Raw genomic sequence first — 22,605 nt, forward strand, 5'->3', positions numbered from 1 at the left:
TGGAAAAGAAGTCTAATTTCAGTTATATTATGTAATGAAGTCCAAGCCAGGTCCGAGCAAATTCAGTCATCGGTCCACATGCACACACACATGCGCTCACACATGCACACGCACACACAAACGTTGTCAACAGTTGACACACACGCACGCATACATACGCAGACACTCATGCATGTAGGCTTTCCCCTGCTGCTGCTGATGATGGAGGTTTTGTCACACACTCACATAAGCAGCAACACAAAGAGGCGGACTGTCATTCACCATCAGTGGTTGCTTTTAGCAATTATAATATTGAGCAAAAATTTAGGAATTACTTTTTATCTAAGTATGTTTTTTATCAAATAACACATTTATTCAATTTGTTTTTAATCCATTTACAATATTTCTTACTTTTTACTTTATTCATTCTACTTATCTGAAATGTCTGTTTTGTATGTCTTTTTGAAAGCTTTTTACACTTACACATCTGAAATGTATGTTTTATTTCATATCCAATTTGTGTCAAACATATTTTTACAATTAAATTTTATTTGAAAAATTATTTTTATGTATTATCCATTACCTATTTTCCTTTAGTTAAATAAAAAAGACAAACAAAAAAAAAAAACACATAAAAAAAATACAATTAAGAATAGCATTTTTTTTTTTAATGCTTTTGAAGGTCTGTTGACAGTTAGAGAATTCAGGGAATGTGATTGGCATTTCCATGGTTACTGTTTGGGCTCTTGGTTCCATAGGATGCGTGCTGATGCTGATTGGACGACCTTGTCCTAGTTGGCCTCGCCCCAGGCTGTGGCTGATTGGCTGTCAATAAGCCATTAGGATGTTCCACTAAGGCCAAAGCGAAAAACACGAGCACCAAAAACGCACACAACACTATTCTGAGCCTGGGTAGTGCCCCCTAGAGGCCATCAACTGAATTACAGGCAACGTAAGCACTTGAGTTGAAACTTCCAAGCCAAAGACTTTCATGAATGTTCCATGTGAAAAGTACAGTGAGTACAGTATTTAGTATTTAGGGTCATGTAAGAGACTGTATTTTTTTAGAAACATAATGGTCATACCAAACCAGATAAAAAAAATCTCAAGAAAATCTGCTAGCTCAATGCTAACATATAATGCACAATACAATAGATGGGCTAACGTTCACACAGTTTCTACTCTAAGAGCAGCAACATCACATACAATCAGCGGATATAATACTCAAAGGCATATCAAAGCTAGCATAGCATTAGCTAGCATCCAAGCTAAACGCAAGGCAAATTTTTTTCATGTATGTGTTGCCGCTTTGTTCTCCTTTAAAAGGTCATCTCGGGGAGCGTCAGCATGTGGCCACCATAATTTAGCCCGTGGCATTTTTGCACGCGCACACACACACACACACACACACTAGCGAGAAAACATGCATATCGAGAGTGGTGTGATCAATGTTTGTGACAATGACAGGCACACAAATGCACTCTCTGTGAAGCTCAGCTGCCTCCAGGACACATGACACAATCCGATGGTGTTTGCTGTTGCGAGCACACGCACACACGTACGCGCGCGCGCACGCAGACTCGCAGCGGTGGCAGGTTGCTTCCCGCCTTTGGCTAAATCCACAAATAAAGACAATGGAATAAACCGGAGAGACAAACCTTGTGTGTCACCTCGGGGCTCACGCACAAAAAGCGGTGACACAAACGGACACCGCGTGTGCGCGCGTGTGTATCTGTGTATCAACAGTGTGCGACGGCGACTATAAATATTAGTTAACGGCTTAATAAGGGAAGAGTCGGCCACGATAACTGTGGCCGGTGGGAGCGTTTTTCTCATTCCGACGTTCACATAAACACTTTCGGCATTGAGAAAGACTTGTGTGCTTCTGTGGATGCAATAAAGGCCTTGTTTTAATTTTAATTTTTTTTTTTTTTTTATACGTCAAGTGCACACATTCGCAGCAGTATTCTGCCTCACTGGGTTCTGTGTGAAAGACACAGGTGGATGGCTAAGTGCTCTATTGACTAAACAGAAACTCCGAAGCTGAAATATTGCGGCATCTTTGCATTCAGAAGAAGAATGTATGAGCTCTGTCTTGCTTCAGTTAAAAATGTTTCTTACTGCTCTGTTCTGAGTATTGTTGCGTGAAATAATCAAAGTCATCCTCTTTCTGCGCTCCGTTTGAAATTTTTCCGGCCGCGTTTTCAGCTCATTACAATCCCTTTGTCTCTGTGCGGCACTGATCTTTATTTGGCTGAAATAATTGTTCCTCTCGCGCCGCAAAGACAACTTTAAGGGATTATAAATGACTGTTTGTCTCTGTGATCAACTCTTTCTTTTGTTTTTTACCCGACAGAAGAGGAAAACAAATCGTGATTCTCTTTCAGTCTCAAAGCATGTCGCCGGAGGCTTGTTGACGCTGAGAAGCAGCATAAAATAGTTTCTGCCATGCGGAGAAGCCAGGATACTTCCACAGCTGAGAAAGATTTCACACAGCGACGCGGCATCTTGCAGTAGATCCCATTCGATCGATCTCGATGGATGGATGGATGGATAGATAGATACCTGATTTACTGATATGAGAGCAAAATGGTCCCACAAGGTAGAATCCTTTCTTCTTCTTTCGGGATCCCTGTCACACTGACTTGGAGGGAAGAATTGATCTTCAAAACACGTGTGATGGCAGAGACGCAGCCCACTGACAGATGCGGTTCCTAATCCTTATAAATTCGGAGCCTCAATTACAGATAGCGATTGAGCAATACAGTGGCTGCATCAGTCACGTGACTTTTTCTCCAAGCGATATGCGCACTGACAACAAAGGCGTCGCATTTATCAACTCGACGAATGCGCTCACGTCTCAATGTGCACGAACCATCACTAGCCTTGACCGTCCAAAAAGTTGACTTTTCCACTTTTTCAGGTTTTAGCTTAACTTATGTAGGCTTAGCTTTTTTCAAATTAGCTTACCCTCTGCTTCCCGTTACGTTATCTTGGCTTACATTCAACCATAGATCGATCCCTTGTCTTTTGTTGATTCCAGGGAGCGGTGGGACAAATCAGACCCTGACATGGCGACACATCTGCCCTGGTTTGACCGGTGACAAAAAGCAGAGCGCCTCAATCAGAGCTGGAGTTTACACGGCGTTCAGCAGCGTGTCCCACAAATCACACAAAAAGCAAGGCCGGCGCGGCCCGTCCGCCGTAACAAAAACAAAGCTTCCTGTCGGAGGGGCCCGAGGGTCTGGGCGGCGCCCCCGCCCCCTTTCAGAAGCGGGGCCTGGGGCGATGTCCAGGTGAGCAAACATGGCTAATTAGCGCAAATAAACAATAGCCACGCGGCCAGCTCGCACTGATTGAACAAACGTGACCTGGATGCTAAGCCGCCGCCCAGATGGGGCCAGTTTAGAGTCCTGCTTAAACATTTACTTTGCTGGTGGCAATGCGGGAGGACTGCGAGGTTATGGGGGGGCGGAGGTGAGGCCAACATCTGGATGTCGTTTCATCTTGTCAAACAGGACGTTGTCATCCTCAACACTCCGCTACTTTGTTTTGAAAAGAGCTCAACTTCGCAGTTTGGATGGAGACCACATCAACCCTTACGTGAATATGACGTCAATCAAGTTTTGAAAATAGACATTTTTATGGCCCGAGCAAGCAGTGTGAAAGCCCTCTTGAGCTTTTTATGGGCTTTTCCATAAGCACAAATTCACCAGATTTTGCAGGCTTGTTGTCGTGCGGAATTTGTATATTTGGAATAGGTCGAAGGCATGATTTGGTGGACATGTCTATAATGAGTAGATCCGCAAAAAAAGTTTCGAGAAGCCATGCGTAAAAAGAAACAGGAAGTCTGCCAATTTGGTTTGAAGCTGACATTTTCAGGGGTCCTTTAAATTAAGGCAAACTTGTCGTCCAGCTTTAGTCCGACGGCAGCCAAATCGGGACCATAATGTATAATACATGTATATGTAAAAATTCTGAAATGCTGTAGCTAAAAAAGCAACAACCGTCACCTTGGTGGCACACTATTCAGTACAGCACGAGGGTTTGTGTACATGTACGACTCAGTCAAAGAACTCAATGTCCATCTTGTTCAGGATACATCAGCCATTACTTTTTTCTGCCATGCTGATTGCTATGGTATGCTGTGTTGTATTTAAGCGTTACAGGTCATTTCTTAGCGTAAACACATCTCTGCGTCAGGTTAAAACACCAATCAGTGTAAGTTTTTGAACCCACAACAGTCACATCTTCGTTAGCATGAAAGTGAAATCTTGCATCTGATTGGTCAAATGCAAACAACTTAGCAAGACAAACAAGCACAGAGCCACAAGCCTCTAACAAACAAAAACACACAGTTGATGAGCGACTGTCTTTGTAGTCCATTGTGTGTTTGTGCTTGTGCAGCAACTGTGTGTGAAGTGTGTTGAACAACTCAGAAACATAAACACACTTGCGCACACTCGAGTCAGGACAAAATATTAAGCAACACCACTTTGAACTACAGCTACAAAAAAAGATTAAATAAATAGCTTGAGCAGTGTCAATCAAAAGTATCTTTGCACACACTTGTCCACGTGTGGACAAACTATTGGTGACAAAATATAGTCACATTGTGTAGGACTATAGATGCTAGTGTAAAAATATATATATACTACAAGTACTGATTTACCTCCATATCTAAAATAAAAGTGAAAAAGTACCAATTCTGAGATGTACTTATAGGTACAAAAATGAAAATGAATTGTCATTTTACTGTCAAGGTGAAGTGCAACAGTAACAAGCCTATTTGAAAAATTAGATGTAGAAAGTACAGATTTGTTTTCAAACACTCATGTAAAGTGCGACGTTTTCATATACAGTACAGCTGAAAAATCTAGTAAAGTACAAGAACAAAGTCCTTGTACTTCGTTACTGCCCACTAGTGCCAAAACAGAACATTTGTTAAATCAATAGCTTTGACGGTGTCAGTCAAGTGAGCACTATTTTTTGCGCACACGCACACACGCCCGCTCGCGCGCACACACAGACTATTAATTAAGGGTTAGGGTTAGACTATTAAAAATACTATTAATTAACTATTCCTAATATAAATATCTGAAACAGATACTCCAGAAGGACCACCAGATCAAATAATATTCCATCCAAGTCAGCTCAACAAAACCTTCCTCAATCAACGAATCAATGAGAAACATTCACTTGAGATGCAAAATCATGTGTTGTTCATACCTCTGTGTTTGTGGATCTTGACTATCACCTCCGCGGGCTCTGGCAGGCTGCGCGCCAGGAACACTCTCCCGGAGTCCCTCTCGATCTGCACCGGCGAGTCGGCGTCGGAGCTCACTTCAAACCATCGCTGCTCGAACCTCCGGTCAGGCACCGTGAACACCAGATCCCCGATGCCGGCTTGATCCGGCACGCTCACGGCGTAGGTCACCTCCTCCGCCAGGGCGCGCGACCTCCGCTTTGCCGGCTTGGTCCTGCCCGAGCGGCGTACCAGGACCTCCAGGACGACCGGCCCGCCGACCAGCGGCTCTTCCCCGCCGTCCTTGACGTAAAGCCGGGTTGTGACTCGGCTAAGACCGCGGAGGGAGCCCACCAGCGTCACCTGTCCGCTTTCGGGGTCCACGCGGAGCAAGTTGGACTCGGGTTGTGCGTAAAAAGTGACGCGTCCGTTTGCATCCGCGTCTCCGTCCCTGGCGTCGAACCGGGCCAACTCGGTGCCGAGTGGGGTGAACTCGTCCGCTTCCAGTGTTCTGTTGCCGGCCGTAAAGCGGGGTGCGTTGTCGTTGAGGTCCGTCACCTCCACTTGGATCAGAACCGGAGCCCCCGCACACCGCTCCACGGTCAGCTCGTACATGGCGATGAACTCTCGGTCCAGACGTTTGGATGACACCAGAATCAGGTGGCGCCGGCGTCCGTGGAGGAGAACGAGCCCGAAGTCGGACGCGTAGCTCCCCTTCAGCGTGGCCCCACTACCAGGGCAGACACCGGCTAACACCGGTACGGTCACCCCGTCCACGGGAGTCCCGGCCGGGGAGTTCTCCGCGATTCTTCCGGAGTAGTGAGACCGACGAGCGGAAGCGGGGAGCAGGTGGACGAAGAGGAAGAGGAGGAGGAGAGAGTGCAGGGATACTTGTTTTTGGGCCATGTTTCCATTTAAAAACAACAACAACCACAACAGCATTCCCCTCTATACTCCAATTTTAACCCCTCAAAAATGTAGTCAAAGTTCCTTCATTTAACTCCTAAATCTGCATTGAAGAGCGCAAAATCCATCCTCGTTTCCGTGAAACAAAATCTTTTTAACATGATGCTTCTCTTTGAGTTCAAGAAAAGCGTTTTTAATGAACCAAAATATAAAAGATGTGAAACGTATATCGTTAAGGAAAGGCGACTTTGTCCATCGCTGGATGGAGGCTAGATGAGAGTGAAAAGGGGGGCGAAAGGAGACCGGGAGAGGCAACCCAACGGGCTCCATGTGGCTCGGTGGGTGACGCCCACCCCACGCGGAAATGGACCAATCGGTGAGTAGGAGTGAGACTTGACTGACAGGCAGGAAGAGCCAGCTTCGGGAGAGAGTAAAACAGATTTGGTACCTGCAGTGTTGACTGGTGGTGGGGGACTTGAGTGGCCAAATGAGTTGCTTCGTATCTCCTATGACACCCCCCACCCCATAATAATTATGAGATATTATTTAGATTTTAAAACTTGGGTCAACCATCAGTATCAAAGCCTGGGTTGTGCTGCACTGGAATGTAAAAGTGAGCATTATGTGAATTGTCCCCTTTCTGCGAGAAAAAAAAACGATGAAGAAAAGAAAGAAGATTTTAGATATCCTAGCTGTGTTGCAGGGAAAAGATAATCAGACCAACAGCGCTGCTCATTTGCACATGGTCACATTACATCCTGTCGAACTACAGTGCCTGAGGCAAATGTTAAGTGAGATGACTGTTTTTAAACTTGGCCTAACATTTCGCACCTCAGCCGCATTATTCGAGAAATCATTGTCCAATCAGAGAAAAGTGTTTTCAGACCACAGGTGCACATTTGCAGATTGCTTCAACTTCTAGTTAGATCAGCTAGAGTTGCTCAGGGCTCAGGTAACGACCAATCACAGCTCAGTTTGTGAACATCACATGACCAAACGCAGAAAACAGACATACATGACTTAATCCATCTCATAATATCGCCACTATTAATATCACAGTTACAGATACAATCAATGCTATATAAAATGCAACACAACAGGAAGCAGCTATGCTATGTACATAATATGCAGTAGTCTAGTATTTATCCAATAACGTGAAAATAAATAAATAAATAAACAAATAAATAAAATACAAATAATAATAATTACCAGATACTCACCAGAGATGCTGCTCATTAAATGAATGAATGCGTGCAGATGGCCACAGATGCGGTTTGCTGGTCAAAGTTGGCTGTAACACGCTTTGACAAACCACTCAGATGATGGAAAAAAGCTGATGTCATTGATGCTAATTTTAAATCTGATCGGTTAAAGAAACATTCCCATTGCTAATATAGTTTAAATTACATCAACTAGCAGTACTGATAGTGAAGGCCCTGGGCAGATTACGTTGACATGGCAACACATTGATGCTGTTATCTGATTGGACACAATTAAAAAGAATTCTAATACTCACATACTAAAAGTAGTGCAACTGAGAGAAAGGCTATCAAATGAAAGAAAATGAAAGCGATTACACTGATGGGAATAAATTTAAAACAATTTCATGGAAGGAATATTAGAATTTAGTTTATGAATTTAGGTCAGTGCTTCTGAAAGTGTTTAGGCTTTTGATCGACATTGTACCTAATGAAGTGGCCTGTCAGTATCATTAATTCATCCTGAATGTTGTTTTTTTGTTTTTGTCTTGGTAAATAAGTAAACTGCCAGGTCATTAGGCGACAACACAACAAAGTCTCATCAATACACACACTGACACCTGTGATCAATCTACATGCTGACTGATCATAGATCACATATTGATCCCAAAGGGGCTAAAGATGGTCGTTTTTGTGTTTTGACTAATTGCTTTGTGACGACATCACTTGTTAGCAGCCCCTGCGGCGCTCATCCGTCAGCTCAGATGTTTAGAATTGGAAAAAAAAGCACACTTTTGCAGACATGAATGTGTTTTCTTTGCTTTGAAAAGTGTGACAGCTCAAAGCTGCGTAGAGAAGAGGAAGCCCCCCCTCCGAGACGTCAGAATTATCTCCACATGTTGGCGACGGCAGCCTGATGAAAGCAAAGCGACGCTTTGAGAGCGAGTGGCGAGATGGCAAAATGATGTGAAGGATGAATGGAATCACTTTGCTCTTTTTATTAGCTTGTTCTCATTTAAGTGTAAGCGCCAGTAAAAAGGGGAGAAAAGGACATCAAAACCACACCCAAATCAACAGGGTTCTTCTCATCGTATCGGGAAACATAATAATCCCTCAACATTTCAAGGAATTTGTTGGAACATCAAGGAAAATTAGAGAGAGTTAACAGGAAGAATATGCATTACCTTCTGATGTGATCTAAGTTGAGTCATGTATCGCAGAATCTTCATACTGTCCAAATTTGGTAATTTGCTATTTTTTTCACAAATCTATATGCTACTAAAAAACAACTTCTACCCAAACACCATCAGACTCTTGAACAAATGACATCACAGTCTTTCAACCACAATGTGCAATATTCATCTTTTGTAATCCTGTTTACTTGAACAACCAATCACAGCTGTGATTGGTCATTCCCTGAGCTCTGGGTAGTTGTGATGTCATTTTCAGTCAACAGAAATGACAAGATGACAAAAAAAAATATATATATATATATAAATATATATATATATATATATATATATATATATATATATATATATATATATATATATATATATATATATATAAAATCTGAAATCTGCATTTGCTGTTAAGCAAACATGAAAACCAGAGAGCAGTTTTTAGGGGAAAAGCAAAGCATTTTGAAGATGAGAGAAGAGGGAAAAACGATCAGAGGTATGGCACAAAAATACAACAATTTGGAATGTTCTGAAAAAGAAAGAAACTATTGGTGTAGGGAGCAACAGGTTCCAAACAGGTTGGCCAAGGGTATCAACAGCAGTTGATGACAGAAATATTGTGAATCTACTGGTCAGTCTCCACGTGTTTGATATTTGCCACAAATGATTGACTAATCCAAAATGTTGAAAATGACTTGCTTTCTTTGTCATCTTTGAAGCCAAGTCACATGACCTGACAGTGAAATTGCGTGACCGAACAATGAAGTCCCATGACCGCGCCGTGTCGCCCCGTAAATCCGTACAACCGTGCGGCGAAGACACACGACCACCCAGAATCATTTATGAAGTCACATGACCACACACTGACGCCACGTGACCGCAACTTTTGTCGTTCATATTCAGCCGTAGACAGATGTTTGAAATCAGCGTGCATCTGTTCACAAAATGTCACACGGCAATCTGACCACCATCAACCTGAGTGACGCACAACTGCTGCGCGCATGTGTGTGTGTGTGTGTGTGTGTTTTCGCAGCAGATGGAGACCAGCCGCCAAATGACACTCGAAAACTGTGCGGCATTTCCCAATCACAGGTGACTGACAGGCAAAGTGTGTGATTATCTAACGCACACACACGCACGCGCGCACGCACGCGCGCGGCACATACGCACACACTTAACGGCCGCTAACCGTAATTATAATTAGGCCTGACAAACGAATCAAAAAAATGTAGCCGAGTAAAATATGCGATGGCTGTTGGGCTCTTCAGAGTTGAAGGCGCACGCACGCACGCGCACACATTATGAGGCACAAACGCACACACCGAGTGGGTGTTTGAAGCTATTTCTTTCCACTCTGCCTCTAATAACGGTGTTTTCAAAGAGCTGTCAATCTAGCGGCGCCCGCATCTTCTGCGCGCAGATGCATGATGGGATGTGATGTGATGTTTCCACAGCAAACGAACTCAAGGGATGTTTGGATGGACTCACCGCAAAGATGAGAGTCAACGGGTCCACATTCTTTTCTGGCATGGCTACTTGACACTTTGTTGTGGCCCGATTTATAATAGACATGTCTACCGAATGTCATGCTGCTAAGGCAAGCTAGTTTCAGTCAAGTTTTGTTGTTTTTCAGACAAGTCGTCAAACTTGCTCTTTTCCACAAACAATAAAAAAAAAAAACCCAATTTTGCCTCATCCTTCCATCGAGTATATGTGGTTCAAATTTGGTAACGATCAGGAAAAGTCTGTCAAAACAAGTTTGCCCTGAAAAGAAGTGAACCTCAAATGGTTGCTTTCAACCAAAATAGCAGACTTTTGGTGTCTTTTCAGGCATGAATTCTTGAGAATTTGTGGGTCTACTCATGATAGACATAGCTAATAAATTTCATGTTGTGTAATGAAACAGGCTTCAGAGGCTGGATTTTCAGAACATTCCCAACTCCTGGACTCCTGGAAATTTACCGAATTGACTCTAAAATGGGTGCTTTGGCTGAAGTCAACCCAAACATATTTTTTTCAAGAATATGTTCCCAGCAGGCCCACTAGTTGAAACACGGCATTCTGATTAGTTTTGCGTTTGTGGAATATAATTTAAGCAGCAAAATGCACTCGTTTTTAGCCATCTCTGGGGGTGGCCATTTTGTCTTCTGTCGACTGAAAATTACATCACAACTGCTCACAACGACCAATCGCGGCTATTTTCTGAATCTGAGCCTTGATAGGTCGTTGTGAGCAGTTGTGATGTCATTTTTCAGTCGACAGAAGACAAAATGGCCGCCCCCAGAGAAGGCTAAAAACGAGTGGATTAACACTTATTCCATTTATCAGAATGCTCTGTTTCAACTCGTGGGTTTGCATAGAACATATTCTTGAAAAAAATATGTTTGCGTTGACTTTAAGTAAAATGGCGGACTTGCTGTGCGTTGTGAATTACATCTTCTCGAGACTTTTTTTAAGCTCCACACGATAGACTTACATACCAAATTTCATGTTTGCTGAGTACTAAATTTGGTAGCAATCAGACAAAATTTGTCTTTGAAGCATCCTTCGAAAAGGCCAAACAACCGCTCCAAATAAAAAATTCTGACTTCTTCAGACTTTTTTGTAGGTTTACTCATTATAGTTATGCCATCCAGATTTCATGTTGCCAAGTCAAACTGACCACTAACAGATGTAATATTTCACCGGGATGACCAAACCAAACCAATATGATGATTTATGGCAAAGCCCTCAAAATTGTGCAAAAATGTTTGCAAATTATCCGCTTTGTGGCTGAACGAACACAAATGGAGGTTTTAACACCTTTAAAAGGGATCATTCGCATAAAAAAATACCAATTTTCTCACTGCTGTTTGGCTTTTAAAATGTGTGGTAGTTAGAGGAGGCTTGTTTGGGCTATAAAAGCGCCTCATGCGCTTGTGTGGACAAAAAAAAAAAACATCATTACCATTTTTAATGCTAACTAAAAATATATTTTGATGTCCTCAATCTGCAGCTGCTGGAGCAACAACGACATTAATTACACGTCGTAAAGGGATTACACGTGCACACTAAAAGGGATAATATGCAATATTGCACGTGGTGTGTTTGCATCACGCGTGGTAAAGCCGCTAATGTGAGTCGATAAATTAGCTGCAATAAATAACACGATTGCTTAGCGTGCAAGTGAGAGAGAAAATAAGGTGTGTGTGTGTGTGTGTGTGTGTGTATGTGGGGGTGTGCACGCATGTGCGTCAAATCTAAGATGATAAACAAGCATGGAAGCCGACAACCTTTGCCCATTCACAGTAGCCACTTTTGGACAGTTAAGTCAAATTACCACAAAATGAAGTTGTCAAAACAGTGAAACGACCCTGGCCCCACTCCAGGTTGTCATGGTAACAAAAGCCAGACTTTGCATTTGCATGGAACACAACCGCCGCCCCAAAACAGAGTGGTTGGACCCATGGATGTAGTGAGTTGTACCTCTTCATCTTCTGTATTTTATTTGATGACATTAACTCATTCACTGCCATTGACGGATTTACTTTTCACAGTCCAGCCATTCAATCCCAGGAATTTATTTATATTTTTTTCAATTTTTTTTTTACAAACGTTAGGGTAAAAGAGGGTCCGAAAATGTCTGTCAGAGTTCAGAATAGTGTGACAAGTTGGATGATAAGAGCACTGTCATTCTTAATCGTTTGAGATTTTGACACGGGACCGTCAGAGATTTTAAGAGACCTCTGGGAACTATTTTGAATTGTGAAAAAACAGCACAATATGTCTTTCATTCAGTTGCAGCACCTTCCTGTCGATTACATTTGTTCCACATCTTTCCAGGTTCCGAAAGTGACGCCACCGACTTCTAAGGAGCTCCAACTCTGTGAAAGCCCTGACAGACTCCATATTGTTTGCGCACAAGCGCATGCACGCACACACACACACACACACACACACGTTCACTCACACACTATTGCATCTGTGTTTTGTTCCCCGCACTCACACAACTTCAAGTGTTTAAACACACACAGACGGGCAGGAAATGGCCATCAATCAGTCAGTGTGTGTCCGTGCGTGCGGGTGCGTGCGTGTGTGTGTGTCAACATCACGTCTGTGCGCCCCACTGGCTGACCCCAGTGGTCGTCATCATCATCAAAGAAGTCATATTGTCATCACTTCAGTGTTGGACAAAAACATTGGGACACCTACCACAGAAAAGTGGAAAGAAGAAACGATGCGGTTTGGGAAAAGGTATTGGGACATTGGACATCGAATTTGGAAGGAAGTATTTGGGACCTCAACACAAAGTGAAATTTTGAGTGTGGACAATTGGTAGTGGAAAGAAAATGTGGACAAAATTATCCCAAGAAAGTGAGAAGAAAATATGAAGCTCGGGCAAAAGTGTTAGGACACCTACGACAAGTGAATGTGGCATTTGGACAAAATACTGGGACACCAAAACAAAGTGAAAATTTTGAGTTTGGGAAATAAAATTGGGACACCCACACAAACATTTTGAGTTTGTACAAAAGGACTGGGACACTTGCAGGAAATGAAAGTCAAATATGGAATTTGACAAAAGTATCTGGGACCTCTACACTAAGTGAAATTTTGAGTGTGGACAAAAGTAATGGGACACTGACAGCAAGTTAAAAGGTGAAGTTATGGAGTTTAGACAATAGTTTTGGGACATCCACACAAACATTGAGTTTGGACACAAGGATTGGGACACGCCTACAGGAAATCGAAAAGATGAAAATGTGGAGTTTGGACAAAAGTATTTGGACCATGACGAATTAGGTCACACATGAAAAGAGTCATGACAGAAAGCAGTTTCTCCACACAGCAGCCGTCTGAATGAGAGTCAAGTCCCCCGTGATATTTAAAGGACGGCGAGCGACGGCTTGGTGAGGCCCGGGGGACGCGTGTAGGGAAAAGATGATCAGGATGAAGCAGACGCTGCGGGTAAAAAGCACTTTGTCAGATCAGGAAGGCACAAGTAAAGCTGGAGGCCAAAAAGGAAGTGGCAGGAAGTCCCAGTAGACACAGAAGAGGATTGCATTCAAGTCAAGACTGGGGCTGTGTTGGGTATCGCTCCATATTTACTATATTGTGCCCTATATACTGAGTTCGCCATTTTGTATTGCTGTTCAAATGTGTAGTGAGTGTGTGTCGAGGTAGAGGCCATAATTCCGAAAGGCACGTTTGGCGCAAACGCGACAGTGCTCATCACCAAAAGAACACCATGCCTACAGCAAAGCGCGGTGGCGGTGGCAGCATTATGCTTTGGGGCTCGTTTTCTTCAGCTGAAACTTAAGTGGAAAGGATTATTAACAGCTCCAAATAGCACTCAGTGTTAGCACAAAAGCGTCAGGCTTCTTCTAGGTAGCAAACATTATGATCAACAAACAAACAACAAATACCAACAAATAAATATTAAACATCTGGAAAAGCCTACAAGAACATCTGAACTTTTGGGAGGGTTAATCAGAGGCACTTAAGTGGTGAAAGGTGTGTGCTGACTCCCAATTAACATGCGTTTGAATGTGATTGGTTCATTCTGAACACAGTCACATGCCCACTTATAAGAGTGTGTGCGCACTTGTGCAACCACATTATCAATCACAGTTCTTTATTCGGACTTTCCCTCCTCATTTTTTTTCAATTAAGTTGCACAGGTTATAGGTCACAGGTGAAAATGTTTTGAAATTATTTATCATGGTCTCATTTTTTTTACATGACTAAAACCAGCTGGCATTTGAACAGGGGTGTGTAGACTTTTAATATCCATTGTATATAAAGATCCCTATATAGCGACTAGGAAGTTGGGAATTAGCGAATGATTCCAAAGACAGCTCGGGAAGCTTCACTTCCTCATAGAAGGAATAAAAGGAATCATTGGTGAGCGTGGAATCCCGCCGCCTGATCCGCCATCATGGTCGACTGCGCCACGCGTGCTAATGCACTGTAATACGTCCACCACTGCGCCGCGCCACCACGTACAGCGCCACTTTGATGATGATGATGATGCAATGCGACGGGCAGCTGAGACGCTTCCCGAGAGGAACGCTTTGCCGAGACCAGACTCGGCACATTCACGGCGGGAGGAACCAATCAAGGATGGGATTTTTTTTTTTCTAATTTACTGACAGCCTAATGCCACCCCCAAAATATAAGAACATGTTTGAGGAACACTGACTAGTCAGGAAAGGAACCAGATGATGAATGTCAAGTTAGGTTTTAAACACGAGGTAGGGTTTCAAATTAGGGTTACAAAGCAGGAATAGGACATTTTTAAATTCAGAGTTAAAGTTCACAAGCTATTGTATGTCAAACTTAAAAACAAAAAATGTGCCTGATGTGCTAGAAAAGGGTTATTGATCATCACATCAATTCTTAATTGTCCTCCATGTAGTCATTCAATTATTTACTGTCTTCACTGCTGTTGTTGTCCTAACACCAGGACACTCAAAATCTTCCTTTTGTTCCGCACCAGCCAAGCGGAAAAGCGGAGGCGTTTCAACGCATGACGGCGGGAAGACCACCGGCACAAATGATGTGATGGGAGAGAAGGGCCAGAGAGAGACAGGTGGGAGAGAGATGGGCAGAAGAGACAAGCTGGAAAGACAGTGAGGGACAGTGTGTGAAGCGCTTTGAGTAGGAGGGCGAGACAGGCGGGAGATATCGTAATAGTAATATCGTAGCAGCCCGAGATCGTAGCAAGACATCGTACCAAGACGTCGTAGCAAGACGTGGTTGCAAGGCGTCGTTGCAAGACGTCGTTGCGAGACGTCGTTGCAAGACGTCGTTGCAAGACGTCGTTGCAAGACGTCGTAGCGAGTCAATGTAATGAAACATAGCGTGGAATAATAACGAAGTCACGTTACGAAAATTCACTGTCGTAGCGACTAGCTGTAGCGTCAAGTCAGAGTAAAACAATGTAGTGAAACGCAGAAAATCTGCATATCGTAACATTGTAGCACGGCATTGCACAACGCTGTAGTATAAAGATGTAGGTTAGTGTCTTACCACATTATTTCACAGTGTCATAGCGTAATGTTGTTTTAGCATACCGTTGGCGTGCTACATCATGGCAAGATAAGGTAGCAAGATAGCGTAGTAAGATAGCACTGATAGAAAGCATAGCAAGACTTAGCAGCAACACATTGGTGTGAAACATCGTCACAAAATAGTGTAGCATGCTAGTGTAACTCGGTACTGTTAGTGTAGCAAGACATCATAGGGACACATTATAGCGAATATCATTGCTAAGCATCAGAGTGGATGCGTAATATCGCAGCGTAATATCGCTGCTTAGCATTTTAGCGTGACAATGTTGAGCGAGCTATATAAATATTAGCATGTCAGTGACATTTTAACAGATATGCAACACGTTTATTAATGACCCAATCCCGTTGCTACCCCGTTGCCGCCCACTGGAGGCTACAGACAGTGGTAAATATGGCAGCCGGGGGCACGAGCTGTCAGGTCAGTAAAGCGTAAACCCTAACAAATTTTAAACACGTCCACAGGGTGATGTCGCTAGGTGACTTTGTCATGAATATTCATGCAGACTTAATGTCACATGACCAGAGGCAGTAATCTTACCCCAGGTTAGAGAGCAAAACTTTCCCCAAACATTTAGCTCATATTTAAAACATGGTCAGCATAATACTATTTTTTTTTTCTTAAAAACTGATTTTATTCTCAAAATGAAATGAAGGCACTTAATTGGACAACATATGACACATGCTGACCATTTTTTCAAACAGAAATACCCGCTACTGATTCTCCATACGAAGGCTACATACAAACTACATGCTACATAGCCTACACAGGCGTCGTCTTGTTCCTGATACTACCTACGAAGGTTTCTTTGTTTTTTTTTTTGTTTTTTTAATTGTTCAACTGCGAGAATTGCTTTCTAAGTTCACAGCTCCATTCGGGTTCTCCGTTATTCTCTCTCTCTGACAGCCAATATGAAAGGGGCTTAAATTTGACACAGACTTCTTAGTAATGATTCATATTTTTTTCTTTATTGACCCCAAAGGAACTTCCAATTGTGTTTGAGTGACGTGCGTGTGTGGTGTGACGCTCATTCAGTCTGTTTCATCGGCCCGAGTTCTTTCATCTCCGCCGCGCGCCTGAAAGCGACAGACAGACGGGAGTTGACGACGACACCCGGAGGTCCCTGAACGCACCACCAGACGTCCTCCACAATTCAGCGCGTAACTCATGAAATCTCCCGACGACATCACGCCTGTCTCAAACATACACACGCAGGCACGTGTACCCACCCCAACCACCCACGCAACACACACGCACGGGAACGTACGCACACTGTTCCAAAGAGGACATTCTGTTTCATTTGATAATTTCCTCCCAGGGGGAGGTATCATTAGGAATCCCACTGATTCACTTTGCGACTTCCTGGAACTTATTAAGCAAAATTCACAGTGTAGCAACAAAACTTTCGTAGCATCACTTTCTAGCATTACTTTGTACCATTTCGTCGTATAGCTTTACTTCATTACAATAATTCATAGCGTTGTTTTGCAGCATAACTCGAGTGTAATTCATAACGCATTATTTCATAGCATAACTCACTAGCATAGCTTTGTAACAATGCTTCAAAGTGTTAGTTTGTAACTCTGTAGTGCATCTTCATTGTATAATTCTGTGGCGTAAATTTGTATGGTAATTTTGTAGTGCAATTGATAGTGCAACTCATTAGCATAACTCCGTAGCATAACTTTGTGGTTTTTACCATAACTTTGTACTGTATCTTTGTAGCATAACATTGAAGTCACTGTAGCACAACATTGTAGCACAAAATTGCTACGCCCCATACATACCTTTACTCGGATTACACACGCAAAACAGGCTGGGCGTGTTTCTGTTAGTCGTCAGTGAAATGGGCGTCCCGCGGTGTAATCCATGGTATTACACGCGTTGAACCCCTAGAGGGCAGACGATGCCTGTGACTACAATGTCACTGCAGGGAATGCACATGAAAAAGAAAAAAAAAAAAGGACTCTACAGCAGAGGAGCCTTGACCTGGTTAGGGACGATTACAGGGATGGAGGAAAACCCACTTCTGATTAGTCTGTCCTTTTTAAAAAACTTCTCGCCCTCCGTCCTCAAAATGGGACGGTCGGATGCCCATCTCTGGTAAAAAAAAAAAAAAAAATAAACAATGATGTCATTCCCTCTATTGCTCGAACGACATGAAAGTGGAACACAGGAACGAGACGGTTGTTTGTCACCTGACTGCTGACCGTGCCTATATTAGGTGTATGTGTGTGTGATAAATTGGGTCGCAGAGAGTGCGCGTGCCTGAGGGCCGCTTGTCTGACACCCCCTCCTCTAAACGCTCACGCTGGTGCACAACTGCAGCAGGGAAAAAAAAGGATGGACGTGCTTCCTGGTTTGGGATGAGATGAGCACGCTGGAGTGGTGCCAGTTGGCCTGGCTTCAAAGAGGCGTGAACGCCAACGACCGCTCACACCGCGCTGCGCTTTTTCCTTTTTTTTGTTTTAATTAAAATGTGAGGAAATCAATGCTGATGCTGTGTTTGGATGTTATGTGACATCAGGAAGTGCACTAAATTTAACCACATGAACTTTAACCAGGAACTAGGGACTTTTGGTGGACTAGTATGTACTAGTATATTTTAACCACAATATTCTGGAAATGTAGTAATGGGGTAGTTTAAGATTTTACTTCATATCCCAAAAACTAAGAAAAGTACACTGGTGCCTTGTGATAGGAGTGCCTTGACTTGCAAGTTTTTCAAGAGACAAGCTGTCACTTGGCCTTATTTTTGTCTTGAGATACAAGCAAAAATTGTAGACATAAAACAATGCAGCCACTTCACTTCACATTGGTTTCCTTGCAGTGGAAGAACAACAACAATTGGTGATGCTATTGTGCCAATGATTATTTGCTAAAACAATGAAGTTGATCAGTTTGAAGATTAGACATCTTGTCTTTGTAGTGTATTAAATCAAATATAGGTTGAACATGATTTGCAAATCATTCTATTCTGTTTTTATTTGTTCAACACAACTTCCCAACGTCATTGGAATCGGGTTTATAGACTTTGCTATTTTGGATGTACAGAAAGTGCAAAACAATGCAAAAATGCCAAATATTTTTAATTGAAAAAAAATAGTGAAATGATTATTTGTGAGTCAAATAGATAACATAGACATACAAATGACTTTTAAATAACAGCCTACCACCCCAAAAAAGGGTTTGAAAAATGATTCGCAATGTGTGTTAACTTGTTATGAAACACACTACACATACTGATGAAATAGTTACCTACTGTTTTCTAAATAGTGAGCCCACAAAGAGAAAAGTCAATTATAAAGGTTTATTGATGACTTATTAAAACATGAAAACAAAATATTTTTCGTAAAAAAAAAAAAGATGATTATTTAAAAATCAAAATTGAATTTGAGAAAATCTGAAAACTAATCAACAAAGCTATGCCGCCTTGCTTGCTCACGCTGTGTGCTGCTGCAGGTGGAGGCTGAAAGCACAATTTGACCAATTTCACGCATGTTTTGTTTTTGCCCTAGACACCGCGTAGGTGTGTGTGTTTCTCCGCGTGTGTGTGTGTGTGTGTAAATGAAAATGAGGTCAGCTGCGATGCTTCCAACACACTCCTTCCCCGTCTCTCTAACCTTTAGAGAATCCTGCCGACACTTAGATTAACTCTCAGTGAGGGTAAATCCTGGACGACAGCTCGAGCACACACACACACACGCACACACACACTCACACAGGCTCTCAATTTCTCAATCTGGGGAAAAAGCACAAACATGAACTTGAAAGTCTGCAAAAAGTAAAAGCTCAGACAGCGACACAAGCTCTCAATCTGTCTTTAACTCTCTAGTGTATACACGTACGCACACACACACGTGCGCGCGCACGCACACACGTAGTGAACTTTGGGGATGTGGAAGTAAAAAGCTGACTTGATGTGACGGGAGGTGTGCCGACTCGGCACAACTGAGCGAGCGTCTGTGCGACTTTACGCAAACCTGCAGCAGCTGTCACCTCAGAAAGCATCGACCAGCTTTTTTTTTTAAATATTTTATTATTATTACTACAACAGCTACATTGTTTACGCCCCTGCTTTACCACAGACTTTTACGCAATCTTTTACTTTTTAGTTGTTGTTTATTTTCCTACAGTATATAAACAAGTTCGAATTTAGAGTTGTGCGACTTCTGTGTAGTACCATGTTGTGCCACAACAGCAGCACTGAGCTCTACTGTGAGGGATGCAGCGTGATTAAGAACAAGAAGAGGCAGAGAAGTTCCCCAAAAAAGCTCCAGTAATATTCAGGAAGACAAAAAAAATTGCTTGAAGCAAACATGCTAACTCTATTTGCGCTCGTCTTCTTTTCATTTCCTCATAGTGATGTTATATGATAGCAGCTCCTTTCTAGACAGCGACAGAATGATAACTGAAGAAAACTTTAAAAAGTTGACTAACTTTAAATGTGTTTAAAGCTAGGGGAGGAATAAAACTACTTCCAAAAAACAACGATGTGCTGTGAGGTTCATGGCTGCTGAGGCACAGATATAAGCGTCAGATTAACACATTTTTGAGTCAAGCAGGGTGATGTTGCAGTTTGACAGTATAAACTCGTTTGATAAAAAATATATATATATTAGCATTCTATTCACACATTTGGCCGAAAGGAGAGTTGCATTTAAAGCGGTTTAGAGAACGTGTATTAGCCACATAATGTCTTACTCATTCAAATGGCTACTCATTAAGTTCTAAAGTGGTGTGCAAAAATAATGAATTTTAATCAACCTGCCCTTATGGGTGTATCGCTTGGTTTGAAAAAAAAAAAAAAAAAAAAAAAAGAGTGGGTAATTTTTTGGGCTAATTTTTGAAGTATCCCTCATGATAAATGAGGGTGTAAAGTCAGTAATTGCCAGTAGGTAGAGCCCATGTGTCTCTTCAAGGCGGGGACATTATTACAGATTAAGATCTGGTGGCACGGTGGTCGACTGGTTAGCACGTCCGCCTCACAGCTCAGAGGTCGTGGGTTTGATCCCGGCTCCGGCCTTCCTGTGTGGGGTTTGCATGTTCTTCCCATGCCTGCGTGGGTTTTCTCCAGATTCTCTGGTTTCCTCCCACATTCCAAAAACATGCATGGTAAATTGACTTCGCAAGATAGCGTCATCAGTCTGTCTAATCTACGTGATGAGCTTGTCCTGGAAATGGCCTAAATGAACCTAAAATGGCTGCCTCGGCCAAAATAGCAGTTTTCCTGTGTTTTTTCAGGTATGGCTTCTAGACTTTTTGTGGATCAAAACATGGCTACCAAATGTTATGTTGCTAAATGAAACTGGCTTCGGGGGCTGAATTTTCAATAATACATACAAGAGATGATGGCTAGACCATTAGTTCGACTTTGAAGGCCCCCTAGAAATGAGCCAAAATGGTCATTTTAAACCAAATGGCAGACTTTCTGTGTCTTTTCAGGCATTGTCTCTTGAGACATTTTTGTGGGTCTACTCATGATAAATATGTCTACCAATTTTCATGTGGCTAAAGTGACTTTGAGGTCTGAATTTTTTTTATTCTTTGTTGTCCAACCGAGCCATTCTTAAGGCTCTCTGGAAATAAGCCTTAAACTGGCCACTTTATAAACTAAAACAGCAGACTTCCTGTGTCTTTTCAGGCATTGCTGTCTGAGATGATAAATATCATAAATACTACCGAATTTCATGTTGCTAAATCACTTCAAGGTCTGGATTTTTTTTTTTAAATTCTGGCTGCATGGAAGCATTAAAATGGCCATTTTAATCCAAAATGGCAGACTTCTTGTGTCATTTCAGTCATTGCTTCGTGAGCCTTTTTGTGGGTGTACTCATGACACACATACAGTATCTACTAAATTTTACGTTGCTACATGAAATTTTTCTTCACGGAAAAGATTTTTTTAAACGCTCAATATTGCCTGCCTGAGCCTTTTTAAAGACTCCCTAGAAATGGTTTTAAGATGGCTACTTCAAACCAAAATGGCAATATCTTTTGGGGCACGGCTTCTTCAGACATTTTTGTGGGTCTACTCCTTATGTACTCGCCTACCAAATATCATGTTGCTATGTGAAACTGTCTTTGGGGGCTGAATTTTCAAAATTGCTACACTTTGTCCCCACTTTGAGAGGATGCAGCAAACACACACACACACCCACACACACACCTACACCCCTACGTACATACAGTATACACACATGCACACAGCCCAAGGAAGGGGATTATTATTATCACACGCACACACATTGATGGGCAGGATATATTTATTTATCTATTTTAAGTCATACTCAAGTACGCGCAGGCACACACGCGCACAGTGATGTGTAATCTCAGGAAGAGGGAAGCAGGCACAAGATGAGGATTTACAGCATCATGTTGCTCTTTCTCACTCCCAGTGGCCCCTCTGCCGCACTCACGCACCCCCCCCACACACACACACACACACACACCACACACATACATAAGCCTGCATGAAATAAGGCCCCTGTGCGGCATAAATCTCCACAATGTCAACTTTAGTGAAACCGATCACTCAGCTGAGCTCTGATTGGCCGATTCCCAGGAAGTATGTACATTAGTTCCGTTTTTATTTTATTTTTTACAGTGAGTCCCCGTTTGTCGCAGGGAACACATCCTGATCCCCGATATAAAGATCACCACCAACCCCACACGCTTTATAAACTCATTTAAACTTATTAAACGATACTTTTTAAAGTATTCCTGAGGTTTTTGGTTGTTTCTTTGTTTCCATTTCGCCTCGTCATTGTCGTGTTTGCCGTAAACCGAGACGACCGCAGAAAGGCTGAATGGGATGAAAAAGACTTAAAATTCTAATGAAAAATTTAAAGTTCCAATTTAATGGTGGTGCAAACAATTGCCGGCGTCAAAACTTGGGCGCGGCGGCCGTTCAGCGTAAGTGGAGCGGAAGATGCGATGCGACCGACGAGCTTTTAAAAGAAGAAAATGCTATGTTTTGTTTTTTTGTTTTGGAGCACAACACTAAACCTGTTATGAAAGCCATCTTGAAACACTACACCTGCCT

The 22,605-nt window shown here is 42.5% G+C and overlaps 1 protein-coding gene across 2 annotated transcripts in view; it reads right to left on the bottom strand.

Annotated features, from left to right (window-relative positions):
* Positions 1 to 6,403, bottom strand: part of LOC147143324 (neural-cadherin) — an 85,055-nt gene extending 78,652 nt beyond the window's left edge. For both annotated transcript variants that reach the window (XM_086038695.1, XM_086038694.1), the window contains exon 1: positions 5,209 to 6,403. In XM_086038695.1, coding sequence (XP_085894821.1) covers positions 5,209 to 6,166 — 958 coding nt within the window. In that variant the 5' untranslated portion in view covers positions 6,167 to 6,403. The remainder of the gene's footprint in view (positions 1 to 5,208) is intronic.
* Positions 6,404 to 22,605: the final 16,202 nt, after the last annotated feature.

The sequence above is a fragment of the Filicampus tigris genome, chromosome 8 (assembly GCF_054856515.1).
Source record: "Filicampus tigris isolate MCC_2025a chromosome 8, RoL_Ftig_1.0, whole genome shotgun sequence".
In the NCBI taxonomy this organism is placed as follows: Eukaryota; Metazoa; Chordata; class Actinopteri; order Syngnathiformes; family Syngnathidae; genus Filicampus; species Filicampus tigris.